The sequence below is a fragment of the Oncorhynchus gorbuscha genome, linkage group LG24 (assembly GCF_021184085.1).
Source record: "Oncorhynchus gorbuscha isolate QuinsamMale2020 ecotype Even-year linkage group LG24, OgorEven_v1.0, whole genome shotgun sequence".
NCBI classification, from domain to species: Eukaryota; Metazoa; Chordata; class Actinopteri; order Salmoniformes; family Salmonidae; genus Oncorhynchus; species Oncorhynchus gorbuscha.
Window position 1 is genome coordinate 10,922,286 of NC_060196.1, and position 16,780 is coordinate 10,939,065.

Here is a 16,780-nt window from a genome sequence, read left to right on the forward strand (position 1 = left end):
GTTGTTCTTCGGCTTGCAAGCCTGCCCCTTTTTCCTCCAAACATAACGATGGTCATTATGACCAAACAGTTCTATTTTTGTTTCATCAGACCAGGGGACATTTCTCCAAAAAGTACGATCTTTGTCCCCATGTGCAGTTGCAATCCGTAGTCTGGCTTTTATATGGCGGTTTTTGAGCAGTGGTTTCTTCCTTGCTGAGCGGCCTTTCAGGTTATGTTAATATAGGACTCGTTTTACTGTGGATATAGACACTTTTGTAGCTGTTTCCTCCAGCATCTTCACAAGGTCCTTTGCTGCTGTTCTGGGATTGATTTGCACTTTTCGCACCAAAGTACGTTCATCTCTAGGCGACAGAATGTGTCTCCTTCCTGAGCAGTATGACGGCTGCGTGGTCCCATGGTGTTTATACTTGAGAACTATTGTTTGTACAGATGAACGTGGTACCTTCAGGCATTTGGAAATTGCTCTCAAGGAGGAACCAGACATGTGGAGGTCTACAATTTTTTTCCCCTGAGGTCTTGGCGGATTTATTTAGATTTTCCCAAGATGTCAAGCAAAGAGGCGCTGAGTTTGAAGGTATGCCTTGAAATACATCCATAGGTACACCTCCAATTGACTCAAATTATGTAAATTAGCCTATCAGGAGATTCTAAAGCCATGACATAATTTTCTGGAGTTTTCCAAGCTGTTTAAAGGCACAGTCAACATAGTGTAAACTTCTGACCCACTGGAATTGTGATACAGTGAATTATATGTGAAATAATCTGTCTGTAAACAATTGTTGGAAAATGACTTGTGTCATGCACAAGGTAGATGTCCTAACAAACTTGCTAAAACTATAGTTTGACCCAATTGACCTAAACAGGGCCAAATTGACCTGTTGCACAAATGCGAATGGATGTCGGCTCTACCGCTTGAGGTCTCTGAGTTGAATTTGTTATTTTGTTACCGGATATAAATTATATGCTCAGCTGGCCGTCCACAGCATCGTGGCTTATTTGGCCAGGTTGCCCTTTGAGAAAAGCTAGCAGCTAGCCATTTTAGACTGATGGTTTAAAGCAAGTCTAAGCAAAAGTTCATAAGTATGGTCCCCTTATGTAGAGTTGTCTCTGCCATGTTTCTAAAGGTTGTTGGCTGGAGGCTAACAGAGGAGACTGGGCGGCCATATTGGATTCCCAGACCCAGATGGGTGCAGCCAAGGCCTCGGGGGACGACACCAGAGGCAACATATTGGAGGTCAGTGGATGGGAATCCATTTATTTTTTACCAGCTGAAGATGCACCTGAAGGTTCACACGGGAGAGAGGGTGTTGTATGTAGTTGGAAACTGGATGAGGTGAACTAATGAAAGAATGAGTATGATGAGGCAGAGTAGATGATATGGGGATGGTGTCTGTAAAAATGCTCCACTGATGAAGAGTGACAACCTTATCATGGTGTTTGATGCTGGTGTTTTATAAGGAGGAAAATTCATTTTATCAAAGTGAGGTACCAGATTTACAGAAAAGGTCAAGTGTTACCATAGTGAGAAATTATTCTACTTGTCACATCGCTTTGTGCAATAAAAGTACTGTACTTCATGTGCTGTGAGTGTATGACCGTTTTGTTCAAATTAAATACAAAATCGACTCTGTGCTGACTGACTTTCAAAAAATGTTTTTCAGGCACAGACTTTCCCTTATCTCAGTCAAACCAAACATTAATTATTGAATCAACACATAAGGACATTTTTTATAGTAAACTCCAATGGCTCCATATTGTTAGGTGCTTGAATCACAGTGTTAGAGATGGGCTTGACTGTGGTAAACAGTTTATAATATGATGTCATGTTTCTGTGTGTACAGCAAAGAGTTTCTTATATAAGGTTTTATGCTTGTCTTTACAATTGTTGTTTGCAGTGTGCAGTCCATGAGGACCTGATGAAATCTGGTGTTACTGGCGGGAGAGACTGGACCTCTGAAGCAGCTGGTCACAAACCCTGGCCCCGGATCAGAACCCTGGATCAGGAGCCGTCACTCTTCCTTCCCGAGTCAGAACCAGAACCGAACCACGTGGGACAGAGACTCCAGCACCACGCAGAACACAACCAGTGGACAGGTGGACTGAACAACCTCAGTCCTGGTGGTCATCAGAGAGACAGAGGCTCCAGTCAGGGATCCAGTCCACAGCCCAAACCCTTCTCTTCACAGTCTCAGTGCAGTGATGAAGCAGGACCTGGGGCTGATCGAGATAGACCCTCCTGTTCCTATGATACAAACACCACAGTATCCATGATGAACAGAGCAGGTCACCCTGCACTTCAGCCTTCACAGAGAGTGGTGGGAGACTCTCATGGTGGTAGTCTATCAGGAAGTCTGTCTTCTCCTTCAGGGTCTTGTCTAATGACTAGTGACTGGATTCATAGAAAGCCTGGACCTGGGTCTAGCCTTCCTCAGTTACCTCATGGTTACCCCACCAATACAGACAGGGCCAGGATGGGTGGTCACCACGAGAGGTACCTAGCCTATAACACAGCACACAATCCCAACAACATCCAAACAATGGCTAGAGGTCAAGGAGGGAGCTCAAAGACTAACCACCTGACGGTGGTGGCACCTGCTTCTACCTCTTCTGGTGTCATTGGGTCACAACGTGGGAGGCCGAGCATTAGGACGGACGCTGAAAAGCCGTATGCCTGCCCCACGTGTGGGAAGCGCTTCGCTAAGACAAAATATATCAAGCAGCACCAGACCGTTCACACCAAGGAGAGGCCCTTCAAGTGCAAACTATGTTACAAGAGCTTCTCCTTCCAGAGTAACCTTATCAAACATAGGAGTGTCCACAATGGGGAGAAATCGTAGCACTGTGGCTTGAGATGTACACAGGGGATATCTGGGAACCATTCTTTAGCTGACATATAGTCATCTTGTGAAGTGTCTCAGAGAGAGGGTTTTTTGGAATACTAAGTCCCTCAGTTGAACAACTGGGTACGCTCACATTCTCACATGATACAGACTTGTTGTTTGTTGTGCTGGCACAGTAAATCCATTTTGAATTCACTCACTTTTTGAAATCATCCGTTATGATTTAAACAAAACTTTCCATACATGTTTGCTCATGGAAGAAGTTGTCAGAAAGTGACGCGTGAACTCCAATGTTGCAGCTTGGACCCTATTTCACATTATCTGAAGTTTGTGTTGTGCCCCGCCATCAGACACAACATGCTCTTGAATACAGAGTGGGTGTCATTTCAATCATAGTAATATGACTCATAGAACGGACCTATTCCTTCAGACCACTGCAATTGACATTTTTATTGAATTGACATTTTTACTTCTAATTACTACCACAACAATGACTTTCGGTCCACTCACAGTTTAATGTCAATTTAAAGGGTTGTAAGTCGCTCTGGATAAGAGCGTCTGCTAAATGACTTAAATGTAAATGTAATGTAATGTCTATTATATTATCTTTATTTCAATAGGTTTCCTATGGAGGATTGGCAGTATAATTTGAAACAACAGATATTAACATATAAGTCAACATTCTCGGATGTGTGGACCTCCAACCATCTTTGTGGTACCATTTTAAAGTTGATATTTTTGTACATTTATCATCCATGTAAGGGGTGCCATCAAAAAGTGGTTGAATTCAAATGGATTTACCCATAGCCAAAACACTGTCATTAAAGTGTAACACTAGATTTCCCTTCTGAATTTGGTTTTGGCTATGTTCTATTCATAACAAATATAATGTCCCTCTTGTTATAACACCCCCTTCCCCCAACATTATTTGGCAATCAGGTGATTGATAGCTGTTCCTTTATGTAGAAAAAAAAAGATCAAATCTGTTAATAAATGAGAAATCATTTTGTGAGTGGGTTACACCGGTGAAAAATAAAGGAAATGAGAAGTAAAGTTGTAGTGGAAAATAGGAAACTCTCAGACTCGGTTTTTAGTTGGAGTGAGGGTTTTGGACGAATGTAGCCTGGGAGATCCTTTTGAAGTCTATAAATGTCATGCATGCGGCGTTGGGTGAAGTGGCGTCAGTAAGGTTCACAAGAAGTAGGCTTATATAGATATTTTTTTGTGTCAACGGAGCAGAAGAAGCGTGCATTGGGCCTTAAGAAGATATGAGTGGAATATTGTGTATGGATCTTCAAATCAGAGCACCTATCAAGGGGGTTCTCTGGGGTTGCGTGTAATGGATGTGAAATGGCTAGCTTAGTTAGCGGTGGTGCGCGCTAAATAGCGTTTCAATCGGTGACGTCACTTGCTCGGAGACCTTGAAGTAGTTGTTCCCCTTGCTCTGCAAGGGCCCCGGCTTTTGTGGAGCAATGGGTAACGATGCTTCGTGGGTGACTGTTGTTGATGTGTGCAGAGGGTCCCTGGTTCGCGCCCGGGTATGGGCGATGGGACGGTCTAAAGTTATACTGTTACATTCGCATAAAGTACGTGCAGATGTAATACCAGAGGAAGTAGGTGGAGTGGTTGGTGCCCTTTGACTGACCCGTATGGTGGATTGAGTGAAGAAATGAACTTCATCCACACTTGTTTACAGCCAAGGCATTGGGGAGGCAGGGCAGCCTAGTGGTTGGAGTGTTGGACTAGCAACCAAAAGGTTGCAAGCTCAAATCCCCAAGCTGACAGAAGCTGTCGTTTTGCCCCCGAACAGGCAGTTAACCCACCGTTCCTAGGCCGCCATTGAAAATAAGAATTTGTTCTTAACTGACTTACCTAGTTAAATAAAGGTAAAATAATAATTGCAATAAATCCTGGTAAAGGATGTTCTGCCCTCACGCCCCCGAGCCTGTTTAGTAGGGGTGTGACTTGAACTGGAATGTGACTGACAGCGTGTGATGGGTTTTTTCAGGTGTGAACTGGGACGAGAATTCAGGCCTGGCATTTTATCCACACCAGCCCACATCAGTGTGCGCGCCGCCAACTCATTTTCCACTAGTGTCACTATCTTTTACAGTTGGTGACACCAGCCCATGATATGGTCGAACCCAAAAGTCCAAATCACGAGTTACCATCTAATCAAGTCCTTCATAGTGCAAAAAAAAACACATTTCACCATTTTATTTCCAAAATCGGGTCACCTTAATTGACAATATAGCAAATAGTCAATTTGTCAACCCAAAATTCATGACAATCACTGGATTAGGTTGCACATCAAAATATAATATATTCAAACATAAGTCCAAGCAGGAATGTATGAGTTCATGATATTTTGATATGCATCCTAATCCAGCCATTGTCATGAGTTTTGACATTGAATGTGTGTTTGCGTGACCTCAGCTCAGCCTATCAGAAAACTGGGCCGGCAATCTTGATAGGTCCATCCATTGCCCACTGATCAGCCAAAGGCTCATTAGCAAAAATCATTAATAAAGGCCCATGGGCCACCGGCCATGTCATCTTACTCTTTTTGTATATAGAAAAATAAAACAATAAATTGTGTGTGTAAATTTCGACCAGCCCACCCAACAAAAAAATGATCTAGCCCATCTGGCATTTGACAGATGGCCAAGCTGCCTCTGGGTTTATGAATGATTTTAGTTTTCCCCCCTTTCCTACGATATTCCTGCAAAAAATAGTTTACCACCCATACAGTAGGTGGCGGCATGCACCTCAAACGATTGTTTGCCGACGACCACAATACCATAGAAGAAGGATACTTAGCTATTCTTGCCTGTTTCATGTTCAGGGCTAGAAGGGATCCAGCTTTTTGTAGCAGGTTAGGAGAACTCACGCAGCAGGTTAGGAGAATTTACGAATCAGGTTAGGAAAAGGGTTGGGGTTAGCTAAAATGAACAAAAAATATATTTTGATCTTCATTTGACAAAACTGGATCTCATCTAGATACCAACCATTCATAGGGTTGTTACTAGACGAGGTACAGCTACGGACGATATTTACCATTGAACTACTGCGAGAGTTTGGATGTACATTTTGAAGCCTGATAAATCGGCTTCTTCTTATACGTCAGTGGTCGAATATCACTTTTGCTATGGCAATAGCAGCTAGAGGCAGGAGAGCAATGCGCAGATAACGGGTGGTCAATATGGAGTTTATTTGAAAATGCCACATTTAGGCTGTATTGGCATTTGGCAGGACAAATTGGCCAGGCTATATTGTATCTGTGCGCTGATACATTGTAGTTAATTTCCGCAGACCTTATTTTCGGCCCCTATCCTTTCCCCATTCAGTTTTTCCATAGAGACGGCTGAAAGAACCAGAGGTAGCTTATTTTCGGGTTTTAGGACTACACATTTTTTAAATTAACAACAAATCAATACATAAAGCACGAGGGAACACAAGCATACATAGATTACAAACAATGGACAATCGAACTAGGGGTAGGTTTTAGGACTACAAATCGAAGCGATATCCGACTCCGATTCGTCATCAGTCCAAACACTCGCGGTAGTTCAATGGTACATCTCGTCCGTAGCTGTACTCCCATCTAGTCACAACCGTTTCACAGCGGTACCGAGAACAGTTTCCACGTAATCCTTTTTATTGTTTAGACATTTATTAACACGAAGGAACTGAATCATGTGACTCATTTAACGGCACAGCATCACGTACTTACACCAGGTAGTATTTAATTCGTATTGGAGACGGGAGCTGGTTGATAGCAGCTAACTAGCGTTACACCCCCCAAAAAAGAACTAGCGTTACCTAGATACATCTAACAATGGCTGACTGTGTGGGTTTTCACACTCAAATAGCCTCCATCATGGAGGTACTAGCGAATGCAGCAGTGGCAGAGATCTGTAAACTCGTAGACGACGACTATGCAGTGTTTCGTTTAGAAATAACTCAAAGCCAGAAAGAAAACAGGGGATTGCGGAGGAAACTACAGCTACAGGAACTGAAGATGGCACGGGAGCGTGCAGAGAGGACAATACGAGAGCGCGTCCTCGCCAGTCGTCCCAGTAGTGTCAAGATGCTTGACGGATACAGAGGAATGGCAAGAGGTACATTTAGCAGAAGGCCAAGGCTGCGCGGCAATGTCGCCGTTAATTTAAAATTGTATTGGTCACATACATATTTAGATGTTATTGCAGGTGTAGCAAAGTGCTTGAAAATAGCTCATTTTATGTCGCCCCGTTCCCCTCTGCACATGTGCGTTACCCAGAATTGGGTCTTAGTCCGTTTTTGGATAGTAAGATTACTTCGCTATCTTACGCAAAGACACAATATCATATTCTATCCGGATTCTTGATTTGCTGCATTTCCTATTATTTACTCAACGAAAACAATGTGATACATGGAACATAATACATCAATCAATAAATATAGTTATGAGAATTGTTACCTTACCTTCCTTTAAAACAACAAGTAACCTTTTATTAACTATGCAAGTCAGTTAAGAACAAATTCTTACAATGACGGCCAAACCCGGACAATGCTGGGCTACCGCCCTATGGGACTCCCAATCACAGCCGGATGTGATTCAGCCTGGATTCGAACCATGGACTGTAGTGACTCCTCTTGCACTGAGATGCAGTGCCTTAGACCGCTGCGCCACTCGGGTGACAATTGTAGACAGTGTCAACATAGCCACGGGAATTAGGGGTACTGCAGCTCCCCTGAAATCAAAATGTAAAAACACAAAAATATTAACCCCCCCCCCCCAAAAAAAAAACATTCCCACCAAATTAGTGTAACCTAACCACTTATTTTCCCCCAATCACACACTCAGGTGAAGGACATCTCACTGGAGGCCATAGGAACTTTCTGAAGCCAGCGGGACACAATACATGGAAAGATGAACAACCAATCACTGTTGATGAGGGGAGTGGAACCTCAACCCAGCATGTTATTGTGATAGAGGTTAGTGTAATGCATAAAATGTATTATTTGTCAATCAAATTTGGCCCTTTTTATTTCAGAAAGGCTCCCCTCAGCTATTCACTTGCTTACATGTACATTCTAATTTATCTGCCATAGGGGAGCTTGTGAGACTCCTACAACATTAAGTATGGTTACATGCACACAGTAATGTGATTATTAGCGCTGGTGGAGTTTGGATCAACTGAATGTATGCATCTTAGAAGTAGTTTTCACATACAAACTTTACATGTCCCAATTCAGAATCAAACATCTTTCCCAAAAAATAACATGATAGAACATTTATTTTGATTGCCGATTTTGTACATTTATCAGAGTGCCAACAGGATTTCGCAACATTTTATTGTAATTTCTGTGGCCAAAAATGCTTGATTTGGCAGCAGCATTTCTGAAATTTCATATAAAGGCATGTGCTCAGTTTAAGGACAATTTTAAGCAGAATACATAATACAAAAACAATTAAACATCTAAAGTGCTCAATTTAGTTTATTTTCCTCAACAAACAGCTATGTCATAATCCACTTACACACACACCCCTTCACTCCATCAGGCTTGGGGCTTGCTGTCAACGAGATGCACCTCCCATTCCATCTCTTTCTCTCAAAAAAACCCAAATTGATTCAAAGCTGATCAATCGCTTTCAATTTGAGGATCGATATTTCTTTCTAATAAGTTGTCTTCAAAATACTTGATTGTGATTTTCTTTTCTGAAAGGGTCGTATGGTAGATAAAGAACAGATAACGTGGTTGATATGTACATTTTTATTTATTTTTTGAATCCAGAAAGATTGTTCTTTCGTGATCCGTATGAAGTTTTACAGAGTTTAAAACGGCAAAGCTGACAAATAGCACTCAGCTCTTTGAGCAGCGCTCTCCATAGACAGACTGGTGGAGAGCAGAGTGCCGACCACCCTACTAAAGCCAAGGTTAGCGGAGTAAAAGTTTGCGTGAAACGCCACTCACCTTGATTCTTTCAACACCTACCACAGTCTTCCCTGCTACCACTTCAGTCATTGTGGTCTGCCGCTACTGTGGGAACTGTTGTGACATTCTCTTATGCTTTGCTGATTCGAAGTTACTGTTGATTGTTGACTTTCCCTAGTTTCTAAAAACATTTGGAAATTGTTTTGCATGTTCATTAACTGTTATTTTTGTTTGGAAAATTAGATTGATTTCAGTTCATTGTACTGCCTGTCAGCCATCAACAATCACCCATCATCTTCGCATGTGAATAGGCTGACAGGCCAGGGGGAAATAACTTTGTTGAAGTGTTGTCAGATTGGGTGTTACAATCTGTGTATGCTTATTTTGATTTTGACCTTACTCTGCGCATCTTAAATCGGTGTAAGGTGTTTACATAACTATTGCATAATCTGCCTACTGCCATAATCAGTTTAAGATAGAATTTTTACTATGCATGTAGACATACTCTTAATGTATCCAATTCAATTCATGTACCAATAATAACCTCTCCTGTGTCAGTCTGTAGATACAGAGGCTGCAGGTCCTGAAGGATCGTCTCTGGTCAAGCAGGAGAAGACTGAAGGTGAGGAGGACCAACAGCACAGCAGAGACATCCAGACTGGAGCGGCTGTAGCCACAGAGGACCCCACCAACGCCCCAGCACAGCCCAGGACTCGACTTAGCATCATGGAGGTCAGTGGAACGCTGAACTCCGTCCTCAATTCCGAGACAGATACCAAGACTTTAACTGTAACACACAGGCTTTTACACACAGGATCTGACCACAGATCAGACCCAAAGAGACTTGGGCTGTGGAAACTGGGCAGTCCTCCTGCTCCCGGCTCAGATTATGTACCAGTATTTCACCAGAACGAGAGGACGGTTCATTCCCGCGAGGATGGTGATGGTGATACCATCACTGGCAGTGATGATCAGTCTTGTTCTTACGCTACAGAGATGGACCCTGGCAACATGCCCTTGGGTTTAGAGACACAGACTGATCTGTCTAGAGGGGACTGGAACCAGTACAGTAGTAGTATATACTCTGAAGGGTGCCAAGATAAGAAAGTGGAGGGTCTGGTTGTAGAGGAAGTGACTGTGAAAGTGGAGGGCGACATTTCTCCCACATGGAATGCAGATAGTCACTTAGGAGACGGACACTCACAGGGAAGATATTTCTTAGATTACAGGGAAAGTTTAGAGAAAAATCCAAATGTCACAACCCACTCGCCTTCATACGCGTTCGGGGACCGTGACCCAGTGTCCACGTCGATGGGGCCTTCCGATTCACACAGCCGCATCCTTTTCGATCAGGTATTGCACTCAAACGACAGTGCTAGAGCCCAGGCTCGGGGAGGGGGAGAAACATCAGACAATAGTAAAGAGAAACGGTTCCTCTGCATGTTCTGTAACAAAGGCTTCAGCAGCCCTCAGAGTGTGGAGATCCACCAGAGGGTCCACAGAGGGGTTAAACCCTTCAGCTGTACCCAGTGTCACATGCGCTTCAGCCAATCTAGTGACCTGAAGAGGCACCAGAGGGTCCACAGAGGGGTGAAACCCTTCAGCTGTACCCAGTGTCTAATGCGTTTCACCCAGTCTAGTGACCTGAAGAGGCATCAAAGGGTCCATACAGGGGAGAAACCCTTCAGCTGCCCCCAGTGTGACATGCGCTTCACCCAGGCTGGCAGCCTGAAGAGGCACCTGAAGGTCCACACAGGAGAAAGGCCGTTCGCCTGTCCTCACTGCGGGAAGAGGTTCTCAGAGAGGAGATACCTCAGGATACATCAGCAGAAAAACCATTCCACTCTATAAACTAGAAACCATTTCATGTTATAGCGTATTACGTTTAGATCAAACCCTGCGTTGTTGTCAGCAGAAAAGATCCACAGATGCATTTGGAGTAGTGAAAGTAACACATTTCAGTGTTAAATATTCCTGTTTTGAATATTTAATCTGACAACTTGAATGAAACATTTGTGAGGTTGGTAGTGGCCTATATTGCCACTCCTATTTGCCATCTCTTCAGTATAAGCCTACAAGCCACTCAGGCGTGGAGGGAAGCAAAAGTCATTCTGCTACCCAAGAATAGCAAAGCACCCTTTACAAACTCAAACAGCCAACCAATCAACCTGCTACCAACACTTAATAAACTTCTTGAAAAAAAATGGTGTTTTACCAGATACAATGCTATTTCACAATAAACATATTAACAACTGACTTTCAGCCTGCTTATAGGGAAGAGCACTCAACATGTATGGGACATACACAATGATGATTGGCTGGAAGAAATTGATAATAAGAAGCTTATGGGAGATGTTTTGTTAGACTTCAGTGCAGCTTTTGACATTATCATCATAATTTGCTGCTGGAAAAATGCATGTTATGTCTTTGTGCCCATTTTTACCACATTCTTGCCAGCATATGCCTTTTATACCTCCTATGCGCATGCCAGAATGCAGGTGATGAGTGGCAGTAGTGGTGTGCAGATGCTGGTGGGCGTTTATTTGCATAAATCCATTAAATATACACTTTCAAAAATATATACTTTTATTTTTTTTGTCAGGCAGGTCCTAAGAAACATAAGACTAATAATGTATTTTCAAAGGGATAGAATAGGCCTAGCATAGAGTTTAATGATGTTACGTACAAATGAATTAAGCCAATAGTTCATTATTTTGTTCATTAAACCCACGACAAACACCTACTCCATTCAGTCAACACGCTTGTATTTTATAGTAAGAATAAATACATAAAATACAAATTATATTTTTCCTACACAACCACTGTCATATAAAAAAGTGGTATTCTGAAATAGAAGCACGTGCTTTTTTAAATCCTTTTTTGATCCACATTTCATCTTTTTCCTACCCTCACTCCGCTTTTTAGGGAGCAGAAAATAAAGAGTCGAGTTCATATTTCACAGTCTCCGCAGGCTTTTGGAGTTGCCTTTACGAGATCGAGCAAAATAGTAGGTCTACGCTTGCTACATTATAGCATTCAATATGTTTCTGATTTGCTCAGCCAGAAACCAGTTAACCAAATAGCCTGAGACAAATCCGTGAAATCAGGATTAGGAGTAGGCTACTAAGCAAATGCGAGTGAAGGGCAAAATAATCCACTTGTTAAACTGCATTGGCCTATATTACATGCTGACACAATGTTCTAACAAATGAGCCAACTATACAACATGATCATGAGCAGTACTCACCTCAACTAAGCTAACATTTCCCCAGGTGACATCAGTAAGGGACCATAACTTTCACCTGGTCAGTCTATGCCATAGACAGAGCAGGTGTTCCTAAAGTTTTGTACATTATGTATAAGCCACTTAAGCCTAAAAAGTCTGTCATATATTGTATTTGTACTGTGTAGGCTATATGATGTTCGCAAATGCCTGTTTCATTACTTTACTTCAACTACTTTGTTTGTCCCCAAGACGCTTTCAATTAGAAAATGAATGCAGTTCATGTGTATGTGTGGTTTTCATATGATTTATTTAAAACTTGTTTAATAAACACAATGTGACTTTTCATTCTAAGACTTTCATTGAGAATCTCTTTAGTATACATCACATCTAATCTCAACATATTCTGCATACACCTGATAGTGCTTTATAAACAATTTACACTTACTAAATATACCTACACATACCCACACACTAACAAGCACCTACTGTACACATCAAAATAGTTTTGTCAGGTTTGTCTTATGACTTTACTATTTTTACCCACATGGCATGTGATCAAAGCCTACATGTTAGCTGTTGCCACTACATGTGCTTACAGATTTAGCCCTATAATAACCTCACCAGATGGCTGTGATTATTTCCTGTAACAAATTATGTATCAGCCAAATAAAAATGGTCAATGTAGTTGGACGTGTTCCAACACGTGTTCATGGAATAGTCCTTAACAGAAGTATAACAGCATGTACTGATAACCAGAGTAACTTCATCACCTGTATCTAACTGATTGGCCAAATTGCTTTCTGTGTTGAGTGCCTAGATCCAGATAATTGTCACAGATTGTGGCAAGGGTTCGAATCTCACGTTAGTCCCCCCCCCCCCCTTTGAAATGTAGTATTATATTTGTGTTAGTGTGTTGAAAGGATGTAGCCTACAGCCAACTGTTTGTAAATGAAGATTAAGAATTAATTTATTAAGGAGCTACCTCTTTCTTCAGCCTTGCAGACAAACACTGCTATGACCTAATAATCATATTGCATAGGCTATATTATATTGCTGTGTACACCAAATCATCTACTTCGTCACATATGTGTTATTTGACTTGAGGATAAGCATTAATGTACTAAGAGTAGGATTACAGGTTGTACTCCCACTATCATCCTACAGATGGCAGTATTGCAGTTTATTTTAAATACGTTTATCGGAAGTCCGGACTCGAACCCACGCTAAGCCTAACGTGTGTAAAATATTCCAAATCGACAATCTTAATGGAGGAAGATATTTATTATTATCAGATGGGGAATTGTTTTTATTTGACAGTCATCTAGCTCTGAGCGGGTCGAACGTTTCAAGTTCCTTGGTGTCCACATCACCAACGAACTATCATGGTCCAAACATACCAAAACAGTCTTGAAGAGGGCACGACAACACCTTTCTCACCTCAGGAGGCTGAAAATATTTGACATGGGTTCCCAGATCCTCAAAAAGTTCTACAGCTGCACCATCGAGAACATCCAGTACACCACTGGGGCCACACTTCCTGCAATCCAGGACCTATATAATAGGTGGTTTCAGAGGAAAACCCCCCAAAATTGTCCCAAGTCATAGACTGTTTTTTCTGCTACCGCACGGTAAGCGGTGCCGGAGTCTAGGACCAAAAGGCTCCTTAACAGCTTCTACCCCCAAGCCATAAGACTGCTGAACAATTCATCAAATAGCCACCGGACTATTTACATTGACACCCCCTTCCCCCCTCATTTGTTTTGTACACTGCTGCTACTCGCTGTTTATTATTTATGCATAGCCACTTCACCCCTACCTACTTGTATGAAGTGCATCGACTAACCTGTACCCCCGCACATTGACCCTGTATATAGCCTCGTTATTATTTGTGTAACATTTTATTACTTTTTACTTTAATTTATTTGTAAATATTTTCTAAACTCTTCTTGAACTGCACTGTTGGTTAAGGGCTTGGAAAGTAATCATTTTACGGTAGTCTACACTTGTAGACGAGCATGTGACAAATAAAGTTCGATTTGATTATCATATTCTGTACTATAGGAGCTCCGTCCAACAGTAGAGCTATACTATAACCTACATTCATTCACATCAGATAGTGTCCTCCTTATGCTATAACCTATTAATGCATATGGGACGTTGTATGGTACACTTCCATTGTCGATTGGCTATAGTCGTCCGGAAATAAAAATGTATCACTCCTGGAACCCGTCTCATATGAGAACCATGAATTCAATGTAAACATGCAGACCGACACAGGCTACTGGCACAGCTACATAAACAATCAACGCTACTCTAGTATATTCTGTATCATATAACGTTAGCCGTGGAGGCTTGCACTTACATCTACAATGTTATATATACATTATTATAATAATCATCCACTTCGTCATGTGTGGACCAGCAGTGAACAGTATTTCCCTTAACAAAAATGCTTGAAGCGAGGGGTTTTCGAACCGGCATTTAATGAACACTACCGTTTACGAGTCAACCGCATTAGCGCTGTTTGTCACCTGAAAAGCAATGGCTATGGAACATGACAGCTATTTGACAAGTCCATAAGGCAACAAAAAAAATGTTTTACTATCCAATTCAAGGATGCGATGATAATGCAAAATTGACATAGACCAAGTGGAGAGGAACAAATGTAAACCTTAAATTTGTAGGTTTAAAGGTATCCCTTTGGTGGCCAAGTTGACCTATTTTAAGAAATGCCATTGGTTTGTGGAAAAAAAGTTTAAGCTCGATGATAAACTGTTACCGGAAATAATCAAGACCACCTGGTGAGGTTTGCATAGGGCTAAATGTGCAAGCTTATGTAATGGAAACCGCTAACATGTAACCTTTGATCACGTGCCACTACGTCAACAATTTTAACAGGCTGAGGCTTGACCCCTTACACTCGAGGGTCGAGTGCCTGCGAGTTTTCGCTCCTTCCTTGTACTCGATTGATACATTAAAGTCACAAATTAGTAAGGAACACCTCTCACCTGGTTTTCTAGGTCTTAATTGAAAGGAAAAAAACGAAAACCAGCAGAAACTAGTCCCTTCATGGAATGAGTTTGACACCCCTGGCCTCGTTTTTTAAAATTGAACTAGACAAGACAGTTCGGAAAAAAAATATTATTTACAATGATGGCCTAGGAACAGTGGGTTAACTGCCTTGTTCAGGGGCAGAACAACAGATTTTTACCTTGTCAGCTAGGGGTTTCGATCTGCAATCTTTCGGTTATTGGCCCAATGCTCTAACCAGTAGTGATGGGTTGTTTGCGAACGAGTCTCTAAGAGCTGGTTCTTGTAGGTGAACGTTGGGAGCCGGCTCGCATATCAGAAGAGCCAAATCTATTTATAAAAAAATTAAGATATGAATAATCAAAATATGTAAATTAATAGAATGAAATCATTCAAAGAGCGAAAAAATAAATATAATTATATAGGCCTAAATGTTCAAGCGCGTACACACATTCGTTCTGACTGTCTGCTCAGACTAACAGCCTCACCTGTTTAACCTGTCAATCAGACACGCAGTGTCAACCAATGAACCAAAGATGCATGAGGGAGGGCTGAACCAACTCACTCACAGTCACACACTTAGCAGCAGAGGAGAGAGGAAGGACAGCTGGGAAAACAACAGCTGGAAAATGAGTCGGAAGCACAGTAGCATTTGGATGCATTTTAATAATGTATATAATGTTAGAGCGCAGTGTAGAATTTGCCAAAACAAAATCTCATATAAAGCCGGTTCTACGCACAACCTACACCGGCATATGCGAACTATGCACCCAACGGTGAAGCTAGCTGTATCTTTGAGAAACTAGCTGGCCTGCTAGTGATAGTGGCGGAGCCAGCACATGGAGGTTTATTCAAGTAGGCCTACTCCGCAACCCACAGCAACGCAGTCTTCAATGGACCAGTTTATGCCAAAGTCTATGTTTGTAGCAACACGAGGTGAAATTGATATTGCATTGGCTAAAATGATTACCACTGATTTCCAGCCATTTTCGATCGTGGAGGACAGAGGTTTTAGAAATTATAGCAATAGTCTAAATCAAATGTACACAATTCCAAGCAGGAAAATCCTTTCAAGATCACTTATTCCACAGCTGTACGAGAGCACACAGGCTTCAGTGCGGGAAGGAGTCCAAAAATCTACTGCAGTTTGCCTTACCACTGACTGGGTAACCACTTCTTACATGTCGGTTACATGTCACTTCATTGAAGATTTTTCGATGTCTAGCTGTCTTCTGGACTGCTTTGAGTTCATTGACAGACACACCTCAGAGAACTTGTTGAGAGTGGCAAGTAGATGGAAAAGTGGTCTATTGTGTTAGCGACAATGCAGCTAACATAACCCGAAGCCATGAACATTTTTAAATGGACCCATCATCCATGTCTTGCCCACACAATCAACCTGATTGTAAGAGAAGCTCTGAAGGTGATGAAGCCCACTGTGGACAAAGTGAAAGCAGCTGTGGAATTCTTCCGCAGGAGCACAGTAAGTGCTGAAAAACTAAAGTCTACACAACACCAGATGGGGATGCCTGATCTGAGGCCTAAACAAGACTGCACTACAAGGTGGAATTCAACATTTTATACGTTGAAGTGTAACAGTATAATTTTGAACCGTCCCCTCGCCCATACCCGGGCGCGAACCAGGGACCTTCTGCACACAACAACATTCACCCTCGAAGCATCGTTACCCATCGCTCCACAAAAGCCACGGCCCTTGCAGAGCAAGGGGAACTACTACTTCAAGGTCTCAGAGCAAGTGA

The 16,780-nt window shown here is 42.1% G+C and overlaps 4 protein-coding genes across 6 annotated transcripts in view; 2 read left to right on the forward strand and 2 right to left on the reverse strand.

Moving 5' to 3' along the window:
- LOC124012438 (zinc finger protein 606-like) overlaps positions 1-16,780 on the reverse strand; it is a 1,040,669-nt gene that overhangs the window by 367,115 nt on the left and 656,774 nt on the right. The window lies entirely within an intron of this gene.
- The window catches only part of LOC124012437, a 971,157-nt gene that overhangs the window by 330,939 nt on the left and 623,438 nt on the right, over positions 1-16,780 (reverse strand). The window lies entirely within an intron of this gene.
- Positions 1-16,780, forward strand: part of LOC124012433 (neurotrophin receptor-interacting factor homolog) — a 162,804-nt gene that overhangs the window by 16,374 nt on the left and 129,650 nt on the right. The window contains exons 6-7 of one of the 3 annotated variants that reach the window (XM_046326044.1): positions 1,127-1,236; positions 1,898-3,905. The exons of the other annotated variants lie outside the window; for them this stretch is intronic. Coding sequence (XP_046182000.1) covers positions 1,127-1,236; positions 1,898-2,839 — 1,052 coding nt within the window. The 3' untranslated portion in view covers positions 2,840-3,905. Of the gene's footprint in view, positions 1-1,126; positions 1,237-1,897; positions 3,906-16,780 lie in introns of those variants that run through there. 3 annotated transcript variants of the gene reach the window in all.
- LOC124012452 (zinc finger and SCAN domain-containing protein 12-like) lies at positions 5,709-12,335 on the forward strand. Its single transcript, XM_046326084.1, has 3 exons — positions 5,709-6,963; positions 7,692-7,822; positions 9,323-12,335. Exons 1-3 carry the CDS (start codon positions 6,681-6,683, stop codon positions 10,613-10,615), a joined length of 1,707 nt encoding a protein of 568 aa, XP_046182040.1. The 5' UTR covers positions 5,709-6,680; the 3' UTR covers positions 10,616-12,335.